The sequence below is a fragment of the Salvelinus alpinus genome, chromosome 6 (assembly GCF_045679555.1).
Source record: "Salvelinus alpinus chromosome 6, SLU_Salpinus.1, whole genome shotgun sequence".
In the NCBI taxonomy this organism is placed as follows: domain Eukaryota; kingdom Metazoa; phylum Chordata; class Actinopteri; order Salmoniformes; family Salmonidae; genus Salvelinus; species Salvelinus alpinus.
The window spans coordinates 65,366,751-65,391,684 of NC_092091.1; the positions used below are offsets into that span (position 1 = coordinate 65,366,751).

At 42.8% G+C, this 24,934-nt stretch overlaps 1 protein-coding gene across 2 annotated transcripts in view; it reads right to left on the bottom strand.

Annotated features, from left to right (window-relative positions):
* The window catches only part of galntl6 (polypeptide N-acetylgalactosaminyltransferase like 6), a 256,754-nt gene that overhangs the window by 192,604 nt on the left and 39,216 nt on the right, over positions 1 to 24,934 (bottom strand). For both annotated transcript variants that reach the window (XM_071407443.1, XM_071407442.1), the window contains exons 3-5: positions 13,391 to 13,499; positions 8,815 to 8,953; positions 4,195 to 4,361 (exon numbers count right to left, since the gene is read on the bottom strand). In XM_071407443.1, coding sequence (XP_071263544.1) covers positions 4,195 to 4,361; positions 8,815 to 8,953; positions 13,391 to 13,499 — 415 coding nt within the window. The remainder of the gene's footprint in view (positions 1 to 4,194; positions 4,362 to 8,814; positions 8,954 to 13,390; positions 13,500 to 24,934) is intronic.

Sequence of the window (24,934 nt, forward strand, 5' to 3'; positions counted from 1 at the left end):
TCATCCATCCTGCGCTGTGCTTAATTTCTGTGATGTTTATATACGACAAAATCCTGCTGCTCTTGCGAGTTCTTACATTTCATCAAGGCCTTATTCCTTGCTTGGATAGATTCTAGAATCTCATGATTAAACCAAGGGCTAGATCTCTGCTTTACCCTGACCCGTCTAATGGGAGCCATCACATTCACCACATCAAGGAATCTACATTTAATGAAAGGCTTCCCAGGCACTGTCTACCCCTACACTATCCAGCACTGGTGACCAGTCAATTTTACCCACTTGCTCTCTAAACATTTCAACACAGTATTTATTGAGTCCTCTGATTCTAACAGTTTTGTGAAACGATAATATATCTTTAAAAACCCTCCTTGTGCAAAATGTAATAAAATGATCACTGATTCCATATACAATTACTCCACTCTGTGATATTTTGGATTGATCAGACACCAATATTAAGTCAATTGTACTTTGCACTGTTTCACATATCCTGGTGGGATCTTTTATCATTTGGGTCATGGCAAGTGATCTACAGAAGTGCATAAATACATTGTGAGTTGGGTTTTCCTTTTTGCAGACATCAGTATTGAAATCCCCTAACAAACTTATTTCCTTCACCAGGGAATCATTACAGCTTGACAACACAATTTCGAGACCTACATAGAATGCATTCTGATTGGGCGGCCTGTAACACACCCCCAACAAAATCGGCTTGGTTTTGGGAAGGCAGATATCCAGCCAGACAATCTCCAGGTCAACGCTTAAATCCGATCTAACGTTATAAGCAATGTCCGATCTTACAAACGCACATATCCCCCCCACCATTCCGATTCCGATCCTTCCTCTCTCTGTAAAACATAAGACACCCACCTCTGATTTGCGAACCAACAGACGTATCTCATCTATCTTCGGTAGTAGGCTTCGGACGTTTAAGTACACAAAATGTAAACACGTATTCCCAAAGGCCTCACTGAATTCCCGATCCACTTGTAACTCGCCTCCCACTGCACTGCCATCCTCCCGCTGCACTGCCTCCGGTGGCCTCTCTGCCACCATTGAGCACCCCTCCCCAGGCGCTGCTCCGTCAGCCTCACCAACGTGTCCCCCGTCTCTCGCCTCTGGTGGTCTCCGCACCGCTGCAGACCCCCCCGTCCTCTGGTGCACTCTCCATCCTAGGTAAGTCCCCTGGTCCCACTCCACCTTCATATTATTTGAACAGTGAAATCATTTCTAATGCCCATCCATATAAACTATGTAGCCAACTGATTGGTATACTTATGCAACATAATCATAGTTTTCCACTGAAACTTAATAGATTGGATATCTTCACAGGTACAGTAGGTGACTAATGCTGTGTTCACAAAAACTGGGAAGGTGGTATTTACCACATTCAGCTGGGGAAAATCCACTTGAACGCCCTTCCAACTGGTAATTACTAGTGGGAAACTTGTCTATCATCCCTGAGCTCCGACTTCTCCCACATGCTGACCTCTGATGAGGCCTAGTAAGGAAATAACCTTGATAACTGCATTTTCGGCAGTCAAATACAACAGCAAAAATTATTTATAAAAAGATATCTATTAATATGGTTTCTGAGCATTATAATTTGTTTACAAGCATGACAGCTGTACTTTAAGTTTATGGTTGACGCAGCTTGTTGGCCTTTAGCCAATCAGTGTTTCTCAACGAGTACAAAGCATGTGACTGCATCCAACTGGTATTTACGACTTCACAACTGGGAATTACAACCGTGCCACTGGGTTATGAACGTAGCATCAGACAATAAAGGTTGATTTCATTATTTATCATTCGAGCAACAGATGGAGAGTTATTATCATTATGACTCATAATTATACATTGCCAAATGATTTCTCAGAAGGTTTGGTTTCAAATGTAGCTATTCTGTCTGCAGAGCTTATTGTTATTCTCGCTTCAGGTGAAAAATCTGTTCACAGATATTTCTGCTTCCCTCACTGGAGAATTGTCCTCCACAGGCACAAAGAGGCCACTCTGCCTAGCTGCTGTGTGCAACACACCAGAACGTGCCTAGCTTCTCTGTGTAACACACCAGAACATGATGGGGGTGAACGCAGTCCTGGGATGTGTAGCCAGGATATCTGGCATGCATTACACAGCTGACCAGTTTAGGTACTATTGAAGTGTGGTTGTAAGATGGGAGAATAATAAACAATATAATATGGCCAGTGACAATAACATTAGCACATCAAACGCAGGCAAGCACACACACACACACCTTGGGGGATAGATTCAGCTGTAGGGTAGAGCAGCAGCTGTGCCCATCTGGTGTCCCACCGTGAGGACTATCGTCCCAGAGAGCCTCAACTGACTGAGAATCTGCCACCTCTAACACTGATCCCCCACACACACAAACACACAAAACGTTGCCCAAAGCTGCCATTCACACACACACACACACACACACACACACACACACACAGAACCCAAATGACCCATTTCCACACATTCACCTGACTCAGTATGTAAACAGAACAGACAGGCCTACAGCATGAATCAACCAACAGAGAGTTGGCACCCCACCAGAAAGCTGGCACCCCACCAATGTTTTTGGTAAAAAGCTGGGGGCTGGGGCTGGAGAAATGTAACCACTTTCAAATTCATAAACAGAGCTAGATGCCAGGATTGACCATCCATGATATCAAAATGAGTTTTAACCATGTTTTGAGCCTATACTGTGTTTGTTTACATTTAGGTTGTTTACAAACATTGGACTTAAACAACCTGATATGTTGGGTTCTGATGGAATATGACAGTTGAACTAAACTCATCAACCATTTATTTATAAGACATATTCTTCAAGAATGAATTCCAAGTCCAAAATAGAAGTGCGTATCGCTCCTTTAAACAACCAGTGAATTCCCCATTAGGCTGAATCATCACCTGATGCAAATGAAGAACACACACTCTAAAGTCCATCCACCAAGAGGTTGTTTGTGCTGTTGCTCTTCGCCCGCTAAAACAATATTAAAATACCTCAATTATGCTAATACATGCATGGGCTTACAGAGGCGGAATACGGAATGTGGAATGATCCGGGCTAAGCCCTGTGGTGTGGTGAGTCTTCTCTGTGTGTGTGTGTGTGTGTGTGTGTGTGTGTGTGTGTGTGTGTGTGTGTGTGTGTGTGTGTGTGTGTGTGTGTGTGTGTGTGTGTGTCTTCGGAAGGCCAGTAGACTGAGAGTTCCAGTGGATTGTCTCAACGTCTCAACACTGCGGGGGAGCATCCAGTACACTGAGTCGACACAATGACTGACCCTATCCGGCCACGGTGGTCTGGCTACTGAACGCTTACGTTCTATCTCACACCCCCTGAGGCAAGCAGCCACACCACTATAGGAAGTGAATCTGTTTCTATGCAAAACACTAACATCCACAGAACCACAGGAGAGAAAGAGGGCACCGGCCAACAGGGCAACCAGCTGGCTGGGGAGCAAAACCCAACTCCTCCCAAACCAAACTACCTGACTATAGACGGATGAGAGGTTGACACAAATGACTATGGCTCCTACTAGCTTCACACACAGGGTTATCCTCAAGGCAAAGACCCCCAGAGGCAACATCCAGGGTTGTAGACACCAAAAACATACACTAACAGAGATGAATCAAAGTGAGATTCTATGAGTTGGTAGGGGTAACGGAACTAGTGAAGTGCCCCGTACCCACTAACGCCATACTGTTAGGAACACAAGCATTTCGCTACACCCGCAATAACATCTGCTAAATATGTGTATGTGACCAATAACATTTGATTTGATTTGATTTAACCAGGGTCCTATCTGACACATAGAGCACCTTACTATAATAACTGTAGTTTAACCAGGGTCCTACCAGCACCATACTGTAATAACTGTAGTTTAACCAGGGTCCTACCAGCACCATACTGTAATAACTGTAGTTTAACCAGGGTCCTACCAGCACCATACTGTAATAACTGTAGTTTAACCAGGGTCCTACCAGCACCATACTGTAATAACTGTAGTTTAACCAGGGTCCTACCAGCACCATACTGTAATAACTGTAGTTTAACCAGGGTCCTACCAGCACCATACTGTAATAACTGTAGTTTAACCAGGGTCCTACCACAGTTACTGAGTAGGGTATGGTGTAAGAACCCTGACCACCAATACACACAGTAGCGTAACAGTTAACCAGGTGTCCTACCTCTGTCACTGTAGTCGTCCACCAGTATGATCTCAGCGATGAGGTGGTCTGGGGTGCGGTAGGAGATGCTGTGGATGGTCCTCAGCAGGGACGACCAGCCCTCGTTGTGGAAGGGGATGATGATGCTGGTGTTGGGAAGGTTCTCCAGGTACAGCTTTGTCTTGCAGCTGAGGAAAGAGAATACACAAAATACCAGGGACTGTATTAGCCTCCATGGTTTTTAATACATCAGACCAGACCTTTCTTGACCTGTCCTGACAAAGACCCCAGTGGGATCAAAATTCAATACATCAGAAACATTGTGTGTGTTTCATCTCCACGTGTAGCTTATGCATTTGATGTAGAGCTAGCTGCATGTGTTGGTATTTCGTATGTTTGAATATAGTGACTCTGTGATAGGCTAAATGTCACAATCTAACAATCTAATACTGATATCTTTAATCACGTCTTCCTACATCTGGAAAGCCAACCTGCTCCCTGCTGTGTGTCACACTGCCAAGCCAGCCAGCCAGCCAGCCAGCCAGCCAGCCAGCCAGCCAGCCAGCCAGCTAGCTAGCCATCCATACAGCCAGCCGTCCAGTCAGCCTTACAGCTAGCCAGCCAGCCAGCCTCAAACACATAGCCTGCTTTACCTTCTACCTCTGTGCTGAGTCGTAAAGTAAATCAGCGTTTAAAAGAGCCACTCCAGCTTCAGCCGGCCTAATAAACAATTCAGGGAAATCTGCATGTTAATAGCCGCCTCGACAAAGCTGAAATTGGCAAATGAAGCAGCAGTTTTACGGTTCACACGAGTCTCCTGCTAATTTACCCCGGTGACAACCTTGACAAGCTGTTCTAATTTATCACCGGTCTCTGCAGAATGATGACTCGGTACTTGGTTAGAAGCCCTGGTTTTTATTATTGTTTTATTTAGAGAAAGAGAGAAGGGGAGGGAGGGAGGGAGGGAGGGAGGGAGGGAGGGAGGGAGGGAGGGAGGGAGGGAGGGAGGGAGGGAGGGAGGGAGGGAGGGAGGGAGGGAGGGAGAGACAATGAGAGAGTGAAAAGGGAAAGAAGAGAGCGATAGAGAGAGAGAGTGAGAAAGAGAGAGAGAGAGAGTGAGAAAGAGAGAGAGAGAGAGAGACCAAGGGTGGGAGGGGGAGAGACAGAGATTCTCTTTTGAGGCAGAGGGAGGGAGGGAGGGAGGGAGGGAGGGAGGGAGGGAGGGAGGGAGGGAGGGAGGGAGGGAGGGAGGGAGGGAGGGAGGGAGGGAGGGAGGGAGGGAGGGAGGGCATAAAAATCCCCCACCAAACTGCTCCAGCTCCCTACATCTGTGCTGGGCTGGGAAAGCAAATTCATTCCTGCTGGAGTTGAGCCAATCTCTAAAACACAAGGTTGGTCTCTCCAGCTGCCCTGTCAGATAATTCTACATTATGAAATACCATTCAGGAAGGAGAGGAGCATCGATTTGCATAGTAATAGGCAGATAGAGCCACATACCATTATGGAAATACCGTTGTCACCCCCCCCCCCAGCGCTGTATCGCGAGGAAACTTGAAATATTGGGCTGGACTGGGGCATTATAGACCTCTCTTAAATGCATATAGGCTTAAATTAAACTTCCATTTCCCCTTCCTTACTGTATGGAATGAGTGTGTGAGGAAGAGAGAAAGAATGAGAGAGTGAATAAATAAATGACTGAATAGACTCCGTTCAGGTCAGGTAAGAATGAAGCAAGACTGTCGGCTTCCGTTGAACTTGATAAGATGACATTGAACATTACACAGACTTGATGCTATCAACTGCTGATGTGATTCTTTTTCATCTCAACTAGGCCTTTGCACCGCCGTGGTTGTCGCACACACAGACCCGGTGAGAATGACATTCGTGTTACATTCTGTATGGGTAAATGCCTTCAGTCTGTTCCTTACATGTTGATTTTCCACTCCCAGCATGATAGGATTCCCCACTGCGTCTTATACTGTCTGCCATGCTGTTAAAGCCATTTAATAACAGGTCACTGCTCTCCAGATCAGATCAGTACTTACTGTAACACCTGCCTGGGTAAATGCATAGGTGTTAATGTTGGATGAAATGTTGAGCTGCGTCATTTGGTGTAAAATGCACAATGCAGTATCACATCTGCCAGGCTTTGCTCTGTTCAAGTGTAGGCTATGTACACTAACTACCGAACGTTCAACTTCTCCATCATATCGTATGACTTGTGGACCTGATTATAGATAGTCCAATGCTTCAGTACAAAATGTAATTAATTCAGCAGTGAAAACATTTTGAAAACAACCAAATATAAAACAGTAACTGAAACCAAGTAGGGTTGGATCCAGGTATAACTAAAGGGTTCTACATGGAATTCAAAAGAGTTCTACCTGGAACCAAAAGGGTTCTACCTGGAACCAAAAAGGGTTATTCAAAGGGTTCTCCAATGGGGACAGCTCTAGGAACCATTTTAGGTTCTAGATAGTGTATGTGCAGACTGAGAAATACAACATTGCCAAAAATACTTAGCATTCACAGACATCGCAATCCCTTAAATGTTTTTAACCTGTGAGGTTTATTTTCCGTACCGCTTTGCGTCAACAACATTAGCTAGGATAGCGGCAGCACTGGCCTCATTTCCATCTCTTAAATTCGTTGAAATCAGTGGTGTATCTGAGTTATAGCCGTCATTACATTAGGCAGGGAAGCAGAACAGGCAGGCAGAACAGACAGGCAGAGCAGGAAGACAGGCAGAGCAGGAAGACAGGCAGGGCCCCAGCTTACTGTGAGGGAGATGGAGATCATGCACCCACTGTCTACAAAATAACGATCCAGATCACATAGTGAGAGGATTGCTGCAGGGCTTTATGAGACTGTAAATAAACAGAGATGCCCTCTCACTATAGATATTCTCTCTTGTTCTCTCTCTATCTCACTATCTATCTAACTCTCCCTCTCCCCCCTCACTCTCTATCTCTTTCTCTCTCTATAACTATCTATCTCCCCCCTCTCTCGCTTTTTCTCTCTCTCTCTCTCTCCCCCTCTTCCCCCCCCCCCCTCTCGCACACTAATAAACACATTCTCTCATTCTCTCCCTCTCTCTCTCACACTCCGCACAAGGCACGTCACCTGCTGAAGAAAATTGCCATGTTTTTTTGTGATTATGGAACTGAACTGAAGAGCATTGCCCTGGAGGGCTGATTTAGCTTCATAGAAACCTGACTTCCTGTCAACACACGTTCTGATCCCACACACACGAAGTGCGATGTGGAATATATGCTTACTAGTAATTGAGCACACACCATTTTCACACATGAAAATTTACTTACGTGCGCACCTTGTACATCCTGTGCATCATGTCGAATATACTTGCACCCACACACACACTCTCTCTAAATACACACACATGCATAGACAGTCACACAGTCAGTAGAGATTAGACACGGGACAATATCCAGAGGGAGAAAACACTATATTTCAATCCTAAGCTTAACTAGCTTTCAAATGAGAAAATGTCCCCATATCCCTCTCCACAGTATGCACAGCACAGTGTGGCATCTAATTTCCCTACCTCGCTAACATGGAATCACTTGGAGTCCAAACGGCACCCTATGCCCTATAAAGTGCATTATGTTTTACCAGGGCCCATAGGGTAAAAACTAGTTCACTATATAGGGAGTAGGGTGCCATTGGGATGCAGTCACTCTCCAGCCCCCCCGCAGCGGAGGGAATAGTTCTCATTATCGACAGAGCTGTAACACTACTGCAACCCCCCTCCTGACTTCCAACCCATTGCAGTAGGAGTTACTGGAGGATTTGTTTCTTGCAAGGAGATAGATAGAGAGAGAGAGAGAGAGAGAGAGAGAGAGAGAGAGAGAGAGAGAGAGAGAGAGAGAGAGAGAGAGAGAGAGAGAGAGAGAGAGAGAGAGAGAGAGAGAGAGAGAGAGAGAGAGAGAGAAAATCCATGTTGTTTCTATGAGGGCCTAATGGTGCGCAGAAGGCCAGTGGTTTCTCTCTCTCACTTTCTTACGATGCCTTCTAGTGCTCCCTGAGAGCCATTATGGACCAATCCATCAAATACCCCATTGCAAATCCTCTTTAAGCAATATCTGACATCACTGCGAAAAGCAGCCAATACGGCCATCCTAACGTACATACACAGCACTGTTCAACTAAACACCTTTGATTGGTACCAGAGTACCAGAGTAGCAGAGTAACCACCCACAACAAACCCCTAATCGATGTAAACTGCCATTTTCCATGTAATGATATTAAACCATGTTTGCCTACTAATGAATAGCAGTAAAGTGCCAGTGCAGACCGTGTGCATTGCATACGGGTTACATTCACATGTATTTGATGTGAGGATCAATAGAGGTGAACGTGTTTGTTCAAGCTCCTCTCCTCCAAGCCATTGAACAGACACAGATACTAAGACCTGGGGGATTAGAGAAGACAACATCGTTGGAGATGCGAGGTGTGACCCCATTTTGTGTTTGAAGTGAAATGTTAACACGCACGCCGCCTTGTTCTCTCGTTAGTAGTGCAGCAATTGACCCCCAATTAACACACGTTATTACCTCTGCTCTGCACATCTATTCTGTCAACATTTGGGTCGGAGAAAGACCCATCTGTCGCTCTGCTTACTTTGGATGTCTGATGTCTGGTAGAGAGCGGTCCAGGGCGATGTTGTTACTAACGTAGATGTTGAAGCCGTTCTCCTTGTAAACCGAGTCGTCACACTCATCCTCAGCCAGAGGGTAGGGCTTGCCGTGCTCCCCTTTCCCTAAAAGACAGAAAATACTGTGAAAACTCAAGGTGCTTTGTGTGTGTGTGTGCGTGCGTGTGTGCGTGAGAGAGAGAGAGTTAGTGTCTGTCTGTGTGTGTGTGTGTTTGTGTCTCAGAGGGTAATAATGGTCCACTTTAACCCATTTGGGTCTTTTTCGGTAGATACCCCGTGGAGTAAGTGCAGTGTTCCTCTTCTGTCCCATTTCTATGATCAGAAAAGACACTGTAAATGCACAGATTTCTTTCAGGGCTTGGCAGTTAGCCACTTTGGTGTAACGACGACTCCTAAATCCTCAAAAGACATCAAACCAAGAAGGGAAACATTTGGCCTGCCCTGCGATCACTAATACAATTATACACACGTCTGTGAGATCAGGAGTGTGAGTATGTACGTGTGTATGTGTGTTTGTGTGTGTGTGTGTCTATTTAGAGATGCAAAACACTGTTTTCGGTATTGTAATCAACGTTGGCCCCAAACCAACAACAGGAACCGGGACTTCTTAAATTGAATAAGCAGCCCTCTACACACTCTGCTTAACATGCTGATAGAGCAGAGGAGATTGAAATCTCCTTGGATACTGCCGTTTAGGCACAAGTGAAATACAAACAATAGGCTAAGAGCTGTGTGTTCATTTGAACTGCTACGGTGTGAGTATCTCATTAGGGGGGCTTGGTAAAGCATGCAATGCTAAAAACAGTAGCCTACATGAGTGTGGATCAGTAGCTGTACTGAAACTTTGATATACAGCACCATTCGATGATTATAAAAGCTCATGGATGCTTATAACAAGTTATAGACCTAAAACATTATACCTGCAGGGTTGAGGTAAAGTGTCACTGTATTTGTTCAATCAAATGTTGCTGGTTAGTTGTTACCAAGGTGATGAAATGGTTTGCTGTGTGCACTGAAACCAATTAAGAATAAAACGCTATGTTTTTGATGCCATTGCATGTGATATACTATGCCAGTAACTATGGTGACATACTATAGTATCTATCCACACAGGCTGTACTCTTGAGTCCATCCATTTGTTCTGCAACCCCCCTACTGTTTAATCTTGAGTCCTGTACTGAGATGTAAAACCTCAGAAAGAGTCTGCGTGGTGACAGAATCATTGGCTCACACTCTGCCATGTGCATTACTGCCATGAGCTTGACTAACTGCCCACCATGAATCAAGCCCCAGGGGCACTGACGCTGAAGGGAAGGCGTTACATATCACTTAAGCTGCCAATCACAATTGACTGACAGCTTCTCTTTCATCTAATGAAACCGTTTACCTCGTTTATACCTCCAAGGGGCCAGAAGTAGAGGATCCTATCGGCATACTTTATTAGAGGATGCTGCAATGAAATCACAAGTGGGTATAGAAGCATCTAATTCCGGAATCCTGCTAATGTGCATTGTTCTTTTTGGACGAGGGACACATATGAGAGAAATGTACTGCTTCTAATATAAAGAGAAAGCTTATAATATAGAGAGAAATATCCTAGGGGGGAAAAACTGTTTTAGCGCATATTATTGTACGGTATGTTAAGGTTATCCCTGAAAACACTCCTGGCGTGGCAAACATGCGGTTAATGTACACTGACAGCCGGCTTTGTTTGATGTACGGAGAGGATGCAGAAAGGAAAACAATGACATTCTTAACGAGAGGCTTTCCTTTTGATGTGTGAGCGAGACCGAGGAAAACATGGAAAGTTTCCAGGACCAGTACAAAGGAGGGAAATAGAAAAATCTTTGTTTTTGTAAAATATTAAATGGATTTGGAAGCGGGAGGTGGGAAATATTTTGTGGGCGCCGTCTGCCAAGTAAAGGCTTATGTTTCAAGTAGGTATCGTATGCCACAATCTTAGAGTCGGCTGGAAATAGGATGAAACGAAACCCACGTCCCTTTCCTCTCATAAACACAATTCATTTCACATCCTTCGCCAAAACCAACGCTAATGAATAAATCACTTGCCAAGTTTTACATCGTTCATAATTTCTCTCATCAACGTGAATTATACATTGACATAACCAGTGATCCCTCTCTCTCAATAATGCGGTGAGTTCAATAACTCTACTGTGAGTATTGTTGGCCGCTGGAAGCTAATTTTCCTCGGTACATAATTATTGAAACACTACACCCACAGCACAGGGCAGCCAAGCTCACAGGAGGGAGGCGAAAAACCAAGCAAATTAAATATTCCAATCCAGCACACCCACACATTAATGTTCAATAGTAATGGTTTTCCATTCCATCGTTTCACTCGGAAGGGGCTTGATTTTCAAAAACAATGGCGGTTCAAAAAACTAAAGTAAAACATGGACAAAGTGCACTCACCCAATTTCCCTGCTGACAGAACATGTAAATGGATGCTTTTAAAAGGCATAATGGGATAGACAATATATAGAGAAAATCACTTAATTGGTTTAACACATGAATCATTTCTACATGCTGTTCAATGGGGTTAGATTTTCCACAGCTTCCTGGTTGGGGGATGGTGGTGATTACGAGTCTATTATTCACAAAGAGTCTCAGACTAGGATCATTTTATCCTTTTAGATCATAATTAATAAGATGTCATGGACAAGGGGGACCTGATCCTAGATCAGCACTCCTACTCGGAGACACAATTTGAATGCAGGCCCTGTTCTGTAATCACTAATCTATTCACAACAGAGATGGGCAAGAGGCTGACGTCTACTTGATTGACAGGCCCATCACAGTACAATGACGTTGCTTACCAGCACTGCAGCTTTATAAGTGGTTTTAATACACATGCCTACAATTCATTATACAGAGCATTTGTATATGAGCTGCTTTAGATTTGTGAGTGGTTAATAGATATAGTAGACTACACTTTTCCCATACGACATACGCGAGAAAAACAGGGGAAAATGTATTACTCGCCCCTGGGTTTCATGCACTGATGAGCTATAATCAGCTTGATTCATCCAAAATGAATAGAAAGCTTTTATCATGGTCGCCGCAAACGTACAATCGCGGCTCAACAGATGGTGCGGTACATATGTGGTGGAGGTCTGGTGGGACAATGACCATGCATCATGATCTGACCAGACAGGAGGGCAGAGAGGGCAGCTTTCAGGATTTAGGCAGCCATATTGTAGGGTTACGTGATGTGACAGGTCTGCCACCCTAATGGCACCCTATTCCCTACATAGTGCACTACTTTCAAAGAGGGCCCATAGGGGAATGTGGGGAATAGGGTGCCGTTTAGACAGAAGCCCTGTTTGACGTCTCTGTTCTAGTCTGGTAGCAATTCAACTTAGTCTAATCTGGCTAATGACTTTATTTAATACTCTGAAGTCTGCATGCATTACAATTTACAGCCGAGTTCCGCGATTCCAGAAGCTGTAAAAGTGTTCTATTCTCCATTGTTGCCTGGTCATTAATATTGCCTCTGACATGTTTATCTACAGTTGACATGAACCCCTGACCGAAATAATATATTTCCTGTCTGGCATTGATGATTTATCCGGCTTGGCTTCAAATGTTTCCCAGCTCTGGGGTACGTTCCAAAACCCACCTTATTCCCTATATCGTGCACTACCCAGAACTGGTCAAAAGTAGTGCACTATGTAGGAACTAAGGTTCCGTTTAGGATGCAGACTAGATCTCTACCAGGATGGGACTATTGAAATCTATCTGCTAAAATATTGAAGCTTTAACTGGCAATGACACAGTGATTTAACCTTAAGGGGGTCAAGACTGAAAATACTTAAGTTTCAAATGGAGCTCTTTTTGAGTGATGCTGTAACTGCACAGCGGCAGGAAGGAGACACAGATACTGTGTTTGGATTAGGAGAGGAACATTGGGCCTCTGCCTCTCTGCTCTTTACTTGACATTTATGTAATGAATGGAAATCGCTGGGTTATGTGTGGACACAATCATTTCTGGCCCGAACACCCCTCCCCCAGACACTTCTTGTTTGAATAGTGGATACTAATGGCTTGTCTATCAGTGACCTTTTCTAATTAATGTAAATCGGAATTGAGATCCTGGTACATGTTCTCACTTAGCTAAGGGTTAGTCTTGCCTCTACTTGGTGGAAACAGACCATCATTTTTTTTTTTTTTTTTTACATGTCTCAAATGGAAATGCATTTGTCCAGCATTTGGGCTCCCATTGCTCAAGAAGCAGAGCTAAAGCGAACATTATCAAATAGACCAATATGACTTACAAAGTTACTGTACAGTGCCTACTGTACCTTAATAATACACTTACTGCCTTGGAAAACAATCTCCCCTTTACCTTCATGGAAACCATTACAGTACGTCATGATAAAGATAGACTTGGTTGAAGTTCTTTATGTGGACATTTGTTACGTGAGGTCTCAGCTTGCTCGCTGTGTGCAGAGTGAAAACTCTTTAGCTACAGGAGGTGTAGTGATTGTCTGTGGTTTCCTGTGAGTTCTCTGTGAGACGTACCGACACGCAGTTCGTCTCGCCTGATGCTCTCGTTATCATGCCAGTCTCTCCTCCTCAAGCCGTCCGTCCAGGTGTAAATGTGTCCTTCGCTCAGCCCCAGCGAGAAGCCCTGAGAAAGAGGAGAGGAGGAAGAGGGTGGGGGACAATTCCATCATTCCATCATCACCCACTCCGAGAGATTAAACGTTGCAATTCAGTGTGAGCCTCAGCCGAACAGTAATATGAAGAGAAAGGGAAAACACTTACATTTTGATAGAACGTTCAGCCCTGATAATTTAACTGGCCATCATTTCTATTCATTCTCCCTTCACTCCATCAACAGTCGAACATGTGCTGATTCTAATATTTAAAAAAAATTATTCTATATGAATGACATTTGAATTCAACTGTCAAAAAAAACATATGCATGAACGAGCCTGAAGTGACTTCAAATTGATCTCTAAAGTGCTTCCCAGTGCAACAAAAGCTAGAACTTGGTAATAATTCAGATACCCTACGCTTTGTTCTGCTTTCTGTGAATTTTGAAGGTTGCCTTGGAGGTTCAGAGAAATAATTGCCTTTAACCTGAACTTTAGCAGGGAGCTTGCTGCAAACACAAATACAGTAAATGTTTTATGCTGTACATTCATCTAATGTCATTGAACATTGGTTACTTTAATAATGTTTACATACTGTTTTACAAACTTCATATTGTACTGTATCCTAGTCAAGGCTCATCCTATATAACTACTGCTGTACAGTCGTGGACAAAGGTTTTGAGAATGACACAAATATTAATTTTCACAGTCTGCTGCCTCAGTTTGTATGATGGCAATTTGCATATACTCCAGAATGTTATGAAGAGTGATCAGATGAATTGCAATTAATTGCAAAGTCCCTCTTTGCCATACAAATGAACCGAATCCCCCAAAAACATTTCCACTGCATTTCAGCCCTGCCACAAAAGGACCAGCTGACATCATGTCAGTGATTCTCTCGTTAACACAGGTGTGAGTGTTGACGAGGACAAGGCTGGAGATCACTCTGTCATGCTGATTGAGTTCGAATAACAGACTGGAAGCTTCAAAAGGAGGATGGTGTTTGGAATCATTGTTCTTCCTCTGTCAACCATGGTTACCTGCAAAGAAACACATGCCGTCATCATTGCTTTGCACAAAAAGGGCTTCACAGGCAAGGATATTGCTGCCAGTAAGATTGCACCTAAATCAACCATTTATCGGATCATCAAGAACTTCAAGGAGAGCGGTTCAATTGTTGTGAAGAAGGCTTCAGGGCGCCCAAGAAAGTCCAGCAAGCGCCAGGACCGTCTCCTAAAGTTGATTCAGCTGTGGGATCGGGGCACCACCAGTACAGAGCTTGCTCAGGAATGGCAGCAGGCAGGTGTGAGTGCGTCTGCACGGACAGTGAGGCGAAGACTTTTGGAGGATGGCCTGGTGTCAAGAAGGGCAGCAAAGAAGCCACTTCTCTCCAGGAAAAACATCAGGGACAGACTGATATTCTGCAAAAGGCACAGGGATTGTACTGCTGAGGACTGGGGTAAAGTAATTTTCTCTGATGAATCCCCTTTCCGATTGTTTGGGGCATCCGGAAAAAAAGCTTGTCAGGAGAAGACAAGGTGAGCGCTACCATCAGTCTTGTGTCATGCCAACAGTAAAGCATCCTGAGACCATTCATGTGTGGGGTTGCTTCTCAGCCAAGGGAGTGGGCTCACTCACAATTTTGCCTAAGAACACAGCCATGAATAAGAATGGTACCAACACATCCTCAGAGAGCAACTTCTCCCAACCATCCAGGAACAGTGCCTTTTCCAGCATGATGGAGCACCTTGCCACAAGGCAAAAGTGATAACTAAGTGGCTCGGGGAACAAAACATCGATATTTTGGGCCCATGGCCAGGAAACTCCCCAGACCTTAATCCCATTGAGAACTTGTGGTCAACTTCAAGAGGCAGGTGGACAAACAAAAACCCACAAATTCTGACAAACTCCAAGCATTGATTATGCAAGAATGGGCTGCAATCAGTCAGGATGTGGCCCAGAAGTTAATTGACAGCATGCCAGGGCGGATTTATTTTACTTTTGGATTATGTGAGCATTGTTATTGTATTGCTAGATATTGCTGCATTGTTGGAGCTAGAAACATACGCATTTTGCTGCATTGTTGGAGCTAGAAACATACGCATTTTGCTGCATTGTTGGAGCTAGAAACATACGCATTTTGCTGCATTGTTGGAGCTAGAAACATACGCATTTTGCTGCATTGTTGGAGCTAGAAACATACGCATTTTGCTGCATTGGCGATAACATCTGCAAAACTGTGTACGTGACCAATACACTTTGATTTTATTTGAAGTCATAACCGGAGGGGGAAGAAAAAGCTTTTATGAAATGCTACTTTTAAAAGCATCGTGGTGCAGATAGGGCTTCGTAATCTCTCCTTCTCTCTCACACAAACACACACACACACACTCCTGATATGATAAATCTCAAAGGTGTGTATAATCATATTAGTCATCGCAGGGCAGGCAAAATGTTTCCCTTCCTGGTTTGATGTCTTTTGAGGATTTAGGAGTCGTCGTTACGCCAAAGTGGCTAACTGCCAAGCCCTGAAAGAAATCTGTGCATTTACAGTGTCTTTTCTGATCATAGAAATGGGACAGAAGAGGAACACTGCAATTACTCCACGGGGTATCTACCGAAAAAGACCCATTGACAAATGGGTTAAAGTGGACCATTATGTTTCCTGTCTGTTTCCAAAAGCTGCTGAAAAGTTGGTTCCTCTGAGGCCCTGCATCATATTCTTTTACAAGAGATGCTGAAGTATCATGGCATGTAGGTGGAAATGTGGTTATTGTGGTTCAAATGGCCCCCTCACTAAATGGACCCCTCACTAAATGGACCCCTCACTAAATGCACCCCTCACAAATGGACCCCTATAGTACTTTGCCTCAGAAGAGCCAATTTTTCATCAGCTTTTGGAAACAGACAGGACACCACAGTCATAATGATCCACTTTAACACTTCCCATTTGTCAATGGGTCTTTTTTGTTCGATTCCCTGTGGAGTAATTGTGGTGTTTCTCTTCTCTCCCCTAGTAGCAGCGGGATAATGCCCTATGGGTAGCTGCATGGCTATGACGAGCAATTTGAGCTACAGGGCTACAACTAGACCTTGGTTATGTTCAGTAGGGCACGCAGTAGTACAATCTCTTCAGATAGTACTTCCCTGTTTCACGCCATTTCTAAACGTTTCCCCTCAACTGAACAAGACAATAGAGGCATTCTGTAATGCTATTATCTCATCTCAGAGATCCTGATAGCACATTCATATGTTAGCTCTGAGAACAAACACACTTCTGAATGGTAAATCAACAGACGTTCCCCATGAGAGTCGTAATTGGAGTGGTTTACTGTTAGCAGAAGGCGATATGGCTGTCTTTACACAGGCAGCCCATTTGTGATCTTTTTCCACTAATTGGCCTTTTGACCAATCAAATCAGCTCTGAGAAAGATCGGATGTGAAAAGATCAGAATTGGGCTGCCTGTGTAAACGCAGCCCATGAGGCACACATCAAAATAAGGGATTTGGAGATAGAGGAACAATAGTAATTTAAAGAGACACACCACAATGAATATGTGCTTTTGAATAACTTTAAAAAGCCATGTAGATATATGAAGAGAGCGATCATGATCATATCGGAGAATTTCAAATCTTGAATGAGGTGGTATTTTAGAGCTAATCAGCCTCCGCTGGACATAATCCAGTTACTTTACAGTTGGACGTGATCTAAAATCTAACGGAGCATGTCTTTTTGAGACACAGTTATTACAGTCTCCTCACTTTACTAATCAGAGGTAAGAAGGACAGGGAAACAGTTGGATAATTGAAAATAAGCTCCAATGTAAAATGAAGCATGAGGTTGAGAAGGAAAATGTGTGTTTACTGCTTAGAGTTCCATTCTCCATTAGGGACAGACGTGAGATTTAGAGAACACATCTGATAGACCTTGTGATGAAAAAACAAGGACAGTGTTGACTTCTAAAAGTCAACTGATGCTACTAATTAGCATAGGATACATTTCAGACTTTTCTTTCCTTTTTTTTAGGTAACGTTGCCATGACAACTGTTCAATAAACTGAGGATACTTTATGAAGTCACTTCGCCCACATGAGAGTAAAGGATACTACAGTTTATGTGAGGGATAACTGTGTGTTTTCACATATCCACGCCAGCTTGTTTCAGTACAAAGAATAAATTCTAACTACTCAGGTAGAGCCTAAGAGGCTAATATCATTACAGTCACAACTGTGACCCTGCGAAACCCTGCACTTTGAGTAATTTACATCTCTCTCAAGCTGACACGGGACATAGCGCAAAATAATTGCCAAGCCAAGAGGTAAACCCAATCTTTAAAGGAGTGCAATTTTCATTTATATTGTCCTATAATTCCTATTTCATTGCCACCTGAAGACACTAGGTCCACGCCTGTTAAATGTCTAAATGACCCCAGGGTTTCACACACACGAAGACAGACAGGGAACTCATCTTCTGATCCACACCTCATAAAGGGCAGGTCAAGAGGTGTTGGAGCTGGCTACCAATATTTCACGAATTCTCCTTCTCAGACTCCCAGGCTTTGAAGGCTACGACACAGACACACACACACAAATGCGCGTGTGCATGCAAACAGACACACAGACACACAGACACACACACACACACACACACAGACACACACACACACACACACACAGGAATGTTTTTAACAAAGCAGGCCGCCGCCCTAAGCACTGTGCATCTGTTCATGCCCTTTCACCTATTGTGCTTTCACCTGCTTTAAATATTTTAATGTAGACTGTATAATGGGTATCTATACTATGTTTTTCTAGGTTAGTATCAGGTCAGGAATAACTACAGAGTACAATGTTTTCTTCTCTCCAGGTCTATCCAGAACAGAACATCAGTTTGCATTGAGCTAGCTAATCGACCTAGCCTCTGAAAATCTGAAGAGTTATGTTTTCTGCTAAGAGGTAGAATTTTTGGTCAGGGTTGTTCTTGTTCAGAGTTGTCCTGGATTCATTGTGAACTGTGAGACTGTTCCTTTTGGTCTGGGTTTTGTCCTTCAATGTCCTTGCAGCACTGGTGGTGAGCCACTTGAAAAACACATCTGAAAGAAACACTACTTCAAGGTAAAGCTAGGTAGGAGGCTATTGATTAAGTACATGCTTTAAAGGATGATTCTTAAATACTTTCCCCCAACATTCCAGAGATTTTGCCGACACGCATGATACAGGAAGTTATTTTTGCAACCGTCTTCGGTAAGAGAACGTTGTGGGTAAACGCAAATGGTTATTTTCCTCTATGCCCTATGTGTATTCAAACTAAAACCTTATGGGGAAATACGCCCTAATGCTTTGAAAAAACACACTTTTCCCACCAACCAATGCTGTAAAACACAATCATGGTGGAAAGTAAGTAAAATCCACACAGAGCATACTTAAAAATCTCTTATATTCTCCAGACAGATAGCTAGACAGACAGACAGGCTGATCAATAAACAGCACAGTGACCTTGTCTCTGTAAATCCGAACTCAGCAGTGGATCAAGGCTTGACAGGTCCTGTGGGGGATGGCTCGAATCAAAATAAGAGGAAGACATACTACTCAGACCAGACTAACCCTGTCTTAGTGTACTCTCCATAGAGATACACACATCACTCTATCCATCTCTGGGGTACTCCCCCTCTCTCTAAACAGTCTCCTCTGCTTATTCTGTTCTGCTCTGTTTTTTCTTCTCTCCACTGATCTGATTCCTTCTAATCCTGTACTGTACAGGAGTGTACTCTTCCTCTCTCTCTGAAACCAAAATGTTTTTTGGTTTTCCCTCTCCTCTCCTCTCCTGTCCTGTCCTGTACTTACTTACTTCTGTTAATCCGTTCTATTAATCTGTTCTGTTCATCTGTTCTGTTCATCCGTTTTGTTCATCTGTTCTGTTCTGTTCATTTGTTCTGTTCTGTTCTGTTAATCTGTTCTTTTCTTTTCTGTCCTGTTCTGTTAATCTGCCCTGTTCTGTTAATCTGTCCTGTTCTGTTGATCTGTTCTATTCTGTCCTGTTCTGTTCTGTCCTGTTCTGTTAATCTGTTCTATTCTGTTCTGTTAATCTGTTCTATTCTGTTCTGTTAATCTGTTCTATTCTGTCCTGTCCTGTTAATCTGTCCTGTCCTGTTCTGTTAATATGTTCTATTCTGTTAATCTGTCCTGTCCTGTTAATCTGCCCTGTCCTGTTAATCTGTCCTGTCCTGTTAATCTGTCCTGTCCTGTTAATCTGTCCTGTCCTGTTCTGTTAATCTGTTCTATTCTGTCCTGTTCTGTCCTATTCATCTGTTCTGTCCTGTTTTGTTCACCTGTTCTGTTCTGTCCTGTTCTGTACTGTTCTGTTCATCTATCCTGTTCTGTCCTGTCCTATTCATCTGTTCTGTTCTGTCCTGTTCTTTTCATCTGTTCTGTTCTGTCCTGTTCTGTACATTTGTTCTGTTCTGTCCTGTTCTGTTCATCTGTTCTGTTTTGTTCATCTGTTCTGTCCTGTTCTGTACTGTTCTGTTCATCTGTCCTGTTCTGTACTGTTCTGTTCATCTGTCCTGTTCTGTCCTGTCCTATTCATCTGTTCTGTTCTGTTCATCTGTTCTGTTCTGTACGGTTCTGTACTGTTCTGTTCATCTGTCCTGTTCTGTCCTGTCCTATTCATCTGCTCTGTTCTGTCCTGTTCTTTTCATCTGTTCTGTTCTGTCCTGTTCTGTACATTTGTTCTGTTCTGCCCTGTTCTGTTCATCTGTTCTGTTCTGTTCATCTGTTCTGTTGCATTTTCTTCTCCTTCACCTTGTCTGTTTGCTCTCCTCCTCCTCTCCTCCTTATTCTGTGGTTCCTCCATTCCCTTTCTGTTTTCTCTCTTCTCCTCCTCTCTACTCTTTCTCTTCTTCTTCCCTCTGTTCTTAGAGCATGCTGAGACTGGCAGTCGGTCAGGCTGCGCTCCCTGCACATTGATTCCAGTAAATTTACCAATTACCGTACAGGCTCTGCCCAGACAGCTCGGGGTCTAGGGCCACAGACTCACTGCACAATGTGCTACTTAATTACACATGCTGAGAATGCTGCTCTCTCGCTCAGCAGAGGAACACGCAGGTATTGCAGGAGTTGTTTTATAACCTACATGCGCTAACACACAGATTAATTTGGGAGTACTTTTAGGTCTCTGTATTCTAACAATGGGAAAGGTTCTTCATATAAAGATGGCAGACGATGTGATTTTCAATAGATATCTACAGTGATACTATAGAACTGACATTTAACAGCCCATTTGTGAAGGTTGTTAGGTATTCTGACTTTCTCTGGTCACCAACTGTGACTCAGCAGTAATCTGTCTCTCTCTCTCTCATCATCACTACCAGTGTCATGTGGCGCTGCAAATGAATGTCTGTGTGGATTTTGGCATCCAGTTCCGTCTCTCATCTCTTTCTCTTCCACTATGGATACTGTGTGACTCCGTGCCTACAGCCCCTTCCCTCTCTCTCTCTCTCTCTCCATTCCATGCCAGGAAAGAAACGAACATGGTAAGATCTTTCACTCTCCCTATGCAAATGTTTGCTCATCAGAGTGCAGTTAAGACCCTGGTAGTGGCCGGTCGAGGTCGCTCCGCTCTCTCTGGAGGGAGAGGTTATGAAGTTTTCACTGGCACATATTTACGAGAGAGAGAGAGAGAGAGAGAGAGAGAGAGAGAGAAAAATCCCCCACCAAACTGCTCCAGCTCCCAACATCTGGGCTGGCTGGGGTTCTCAGTGACACAGACTTCACCTAGCATCATGGGCTAATTTATTCTCTGATGTTTGTTACACTGAATGACTGCCACTACTAGAAGCCTATATAGGCAGCAGCTGTGACGGTCTTGGAATTTGAGGTTACGGTAATTGGCCAGTCAATATACACGGTCACCGAAATAACCGTTCAGGGTTAAACAAGACATTACCCTGCGTTATTATCAAGTCATTTCCTTATTATTCAGGTTATTACTCACAAATATTAATCAACAAATGAAGAAATGCCATGTTGGAGTGGATCTGTCGCATTTTCGTATTGACACAATATTAATGGAGTCGCCATAAAGATATATGCCTACCCTGTCCTTGTCTGTTGGCTTTTCTGCATACAATCCTAATTCGACGCACAAAACCGTTCAGTCAAATGAAGTCCGATGGGTTTTCTCCCACTTTTCCCCAAATAGCTGCATAAGCGGTCATTCGATGGCATTGGGATATGTTCTTCAAAGAGAGGATGAGAAATAATGTAGCCGAAGAAAATAAGCCTTTTACAAGATTAAATCATGACAGGAGCATTTGACTGTTATTAAAGAGATGGAGTCCAGACAGGCTACTTTAGGAAACTTTCTGAACGGACATATAGGCCTATAGAGAGAATCAGTGAACTCACACTCACACACACACCCCCGTAAAAGCACCCGTCAATCAAAGCCACCAGCGATTGTCATATACTGTAAAAGAGCAAATATTTCTCCTTTCCTTAAAATGTATTTACAAACCTTACAAACCTTAACCTTTCACGAAATAAGATAATGAACTGACAAGGAAAGTATGAGAGGGACAGCTATGCTATAGTATGAAGATGAAATTGACAATCATTCAAATATAAATAAATACACGCAACAGATCCATAGCCTATTTCTCAGCAATGCTGATTATTGAGGGGGAAAGCATTGGGAAAATGACTTTGAGGAATAATGTGAGGAATTATTACAATACTGTGAGGAACTGTTATAATACTGTGAGGAACTATTATAATACTGTGAGGAACTATTACAATACTGTGAGGAACTATTATAATACTGTGAGGAACTATTATAATACTGTGAGGAACTATTATAATACTGCGAGGAACTGTTATTATACTGTGAGGAACTGTTACAATACTGCGAGGAACTATTATAATACTGTGAGGAACTGTTACAATACTGTGAGGAACTGTTATTATACTGTGAGGAACTATTATAATACTGTGAGGAACTATTATAATACTGTGAGGAACTATTATAATACTTTGAGGAACTGTTATAATACTGTGAGGAACTGTAATAATACTGTGAGGAACTGTTATAATACTGTGAGGAACTATTATAATACTGTGAGAAACTATTATAATACTGTGAGGAACTATTATAATACTGTGAGGAACTATTATAATACTGTGAGGAACTGTTATAATACTATGAGGAACTATTATAATACTGTGAGGAACTGTTATAATACTGTGAGGAACTGTTATAATACTATGAGGAACTATTATAATACTGTGAGGAACTATTATAATACTGTGAGGAACTATTATAATACTGTGAGGAACTATTATAATACTTTGAGGAACTGTTATAATACTGTGAGGAACTGTTATAATACCGTGAGGAACTGTTATAATACTGTGAGGAACTGTTATTATACTGTGAGGAACTATTATAATATTGTGAGGAACTGTTACAATACTGTGAGGAACTATTACAATACTGTGAGGAACTGTTATAATACTGTGAGGAACTATTATAATACTGTGAGGAACTGTTATAATACTGTGAGGAACTGTTACAATACTGTGAGGAACTGTTATAATACTGTGAAAAACTGTTATAATACTATGAGGAACTATTATAATACTGTGAGGAACTATTATAATACTGTGCGGAACTGTTATTATACTGTGAGAAACTATTATAATACTGTGAGGAACTATTATAATACTGTGAGGAACTGTTATAATACTGTAAGGAACCATTACAATACTGTGAGGAACTATTATAATACTGTGAGGAACTGTTATAATACTGTGAGGAACTATTATAATACTGCGGAACTGTTATAATACTGTGAGGAACTGTTATTATAATGTGAGGAACTATTATAATACTGTGAGGAACTATTATAATACTGTGAGGAACTGTTATAATACTGTAAGGAACCATTACAATACTGTGAGGAACTATTATAATACTGTGAGGAACTGTTATAATACTATGAGGAACTATTATAATACTGTGAGGAACTATTATAATACTGTGAGGAACTATTATAATACTGTGAGGAACTATTATAATACTGTGAGGAACTGTTATAATACTGTGAGGAACTATTATAATACTGTGAGGAACTGTTATAATACTATGAGGAACTATTATAATACTGTGAGGAACTATTATAATACTGTGAGGAACTATTATAATACTGTGAGGAACTGTTATAATACTGTGAGGAACTATTATAATACTGTGAGGAACTGTTATAATACTGTAAGGAACCATTACAATACTGCGAGGAACTATTATATGGCGCCGACAGACGTGGCAGCTCTGCTTCTAGCTCCAAAGCAACTTTGCAGTATTTCGTTTTTGTGTGTGTTATTTCTTTATTTTTTTTGCACCACAACGCGTTTTGTGTTGTTACATACAGCCGGAAAGAACTTTTGGATATCAAAGAGGCGGTAACTCAACAGCATTAAGACGAGGAATAGTACTTTCCTGAATTGGATCCTTTGTTCATTCCCCCAGGACAATTGAACTTATCCCAGAGGTTGATCCAAGACGCTGCGGGCGGAGATGAGGTATTCAGAGTGGACTTCTAGTCTGACCCCTTCCGAGTTTATTACTCGCCAATGTTCAGTCTCTGGACAATAAAGTAGACAAGCTCAGGGCAAGGATCTCCTTCCAGAGAGACATCAGGGACTGTAACATACTCTGTTTCACGGAAACATGGCTCTCTTGGGATATACTGTCCCAGTCCATACAGCCAACTGGGTTCTCAGCACATCGTGCAGACAGAAATAAAGAACTCTCCGGGAAGAAGAAAGGCAGAGGTGTATGTTTCATGATTAACTACTCATGGTGTAATTGTGAGAGCGTACAGAAACTCAAGTCCTTTTGTTCATCCGACCTAGAAAATCTCAAAATCAAATGTTGACCGTATTACCTCCCAAGATAATTCTCTTCGGTTATAGTCACAGCCGTGTATTGTCTCCCTCAAGCCGATACCACGACAGCCCTCATGGACCTCCACTTGACTTTGTCCAAACTGGAAACCATATATCCTGAGGCTGCATTTATTGTAGCTGGGGATTTTAACAAAGCAAATTTGAGGAAAATGCTCCTGAAGTTCGATCAATACATTGGCTGTAGTACACCGCGCTACTAAAACACATGATCACTGCTACTCGCCCTTTCGGGATGGCTACAAGGCCCTCCCCCGCCCTCCCTTCGGCAAATGAGATCACAACTCCATTTTTCTCCTACCTTCCTGTAGGCAGAAACTCAAAAAGGAAGTACCAGTGCTAAGGTCTATACAACGCTGGTCTGACCAATCGGAATCCATGCTTCAAGATTGTTTTGATCACGCGGACTGGGATATGTTCTGGGTAGCCTCTGAGAATGACATTAACAATGTCACGGACACGGTGACTGAGTTAATCAGGAAGTGTATGGGGATGACTATTAAAACCTA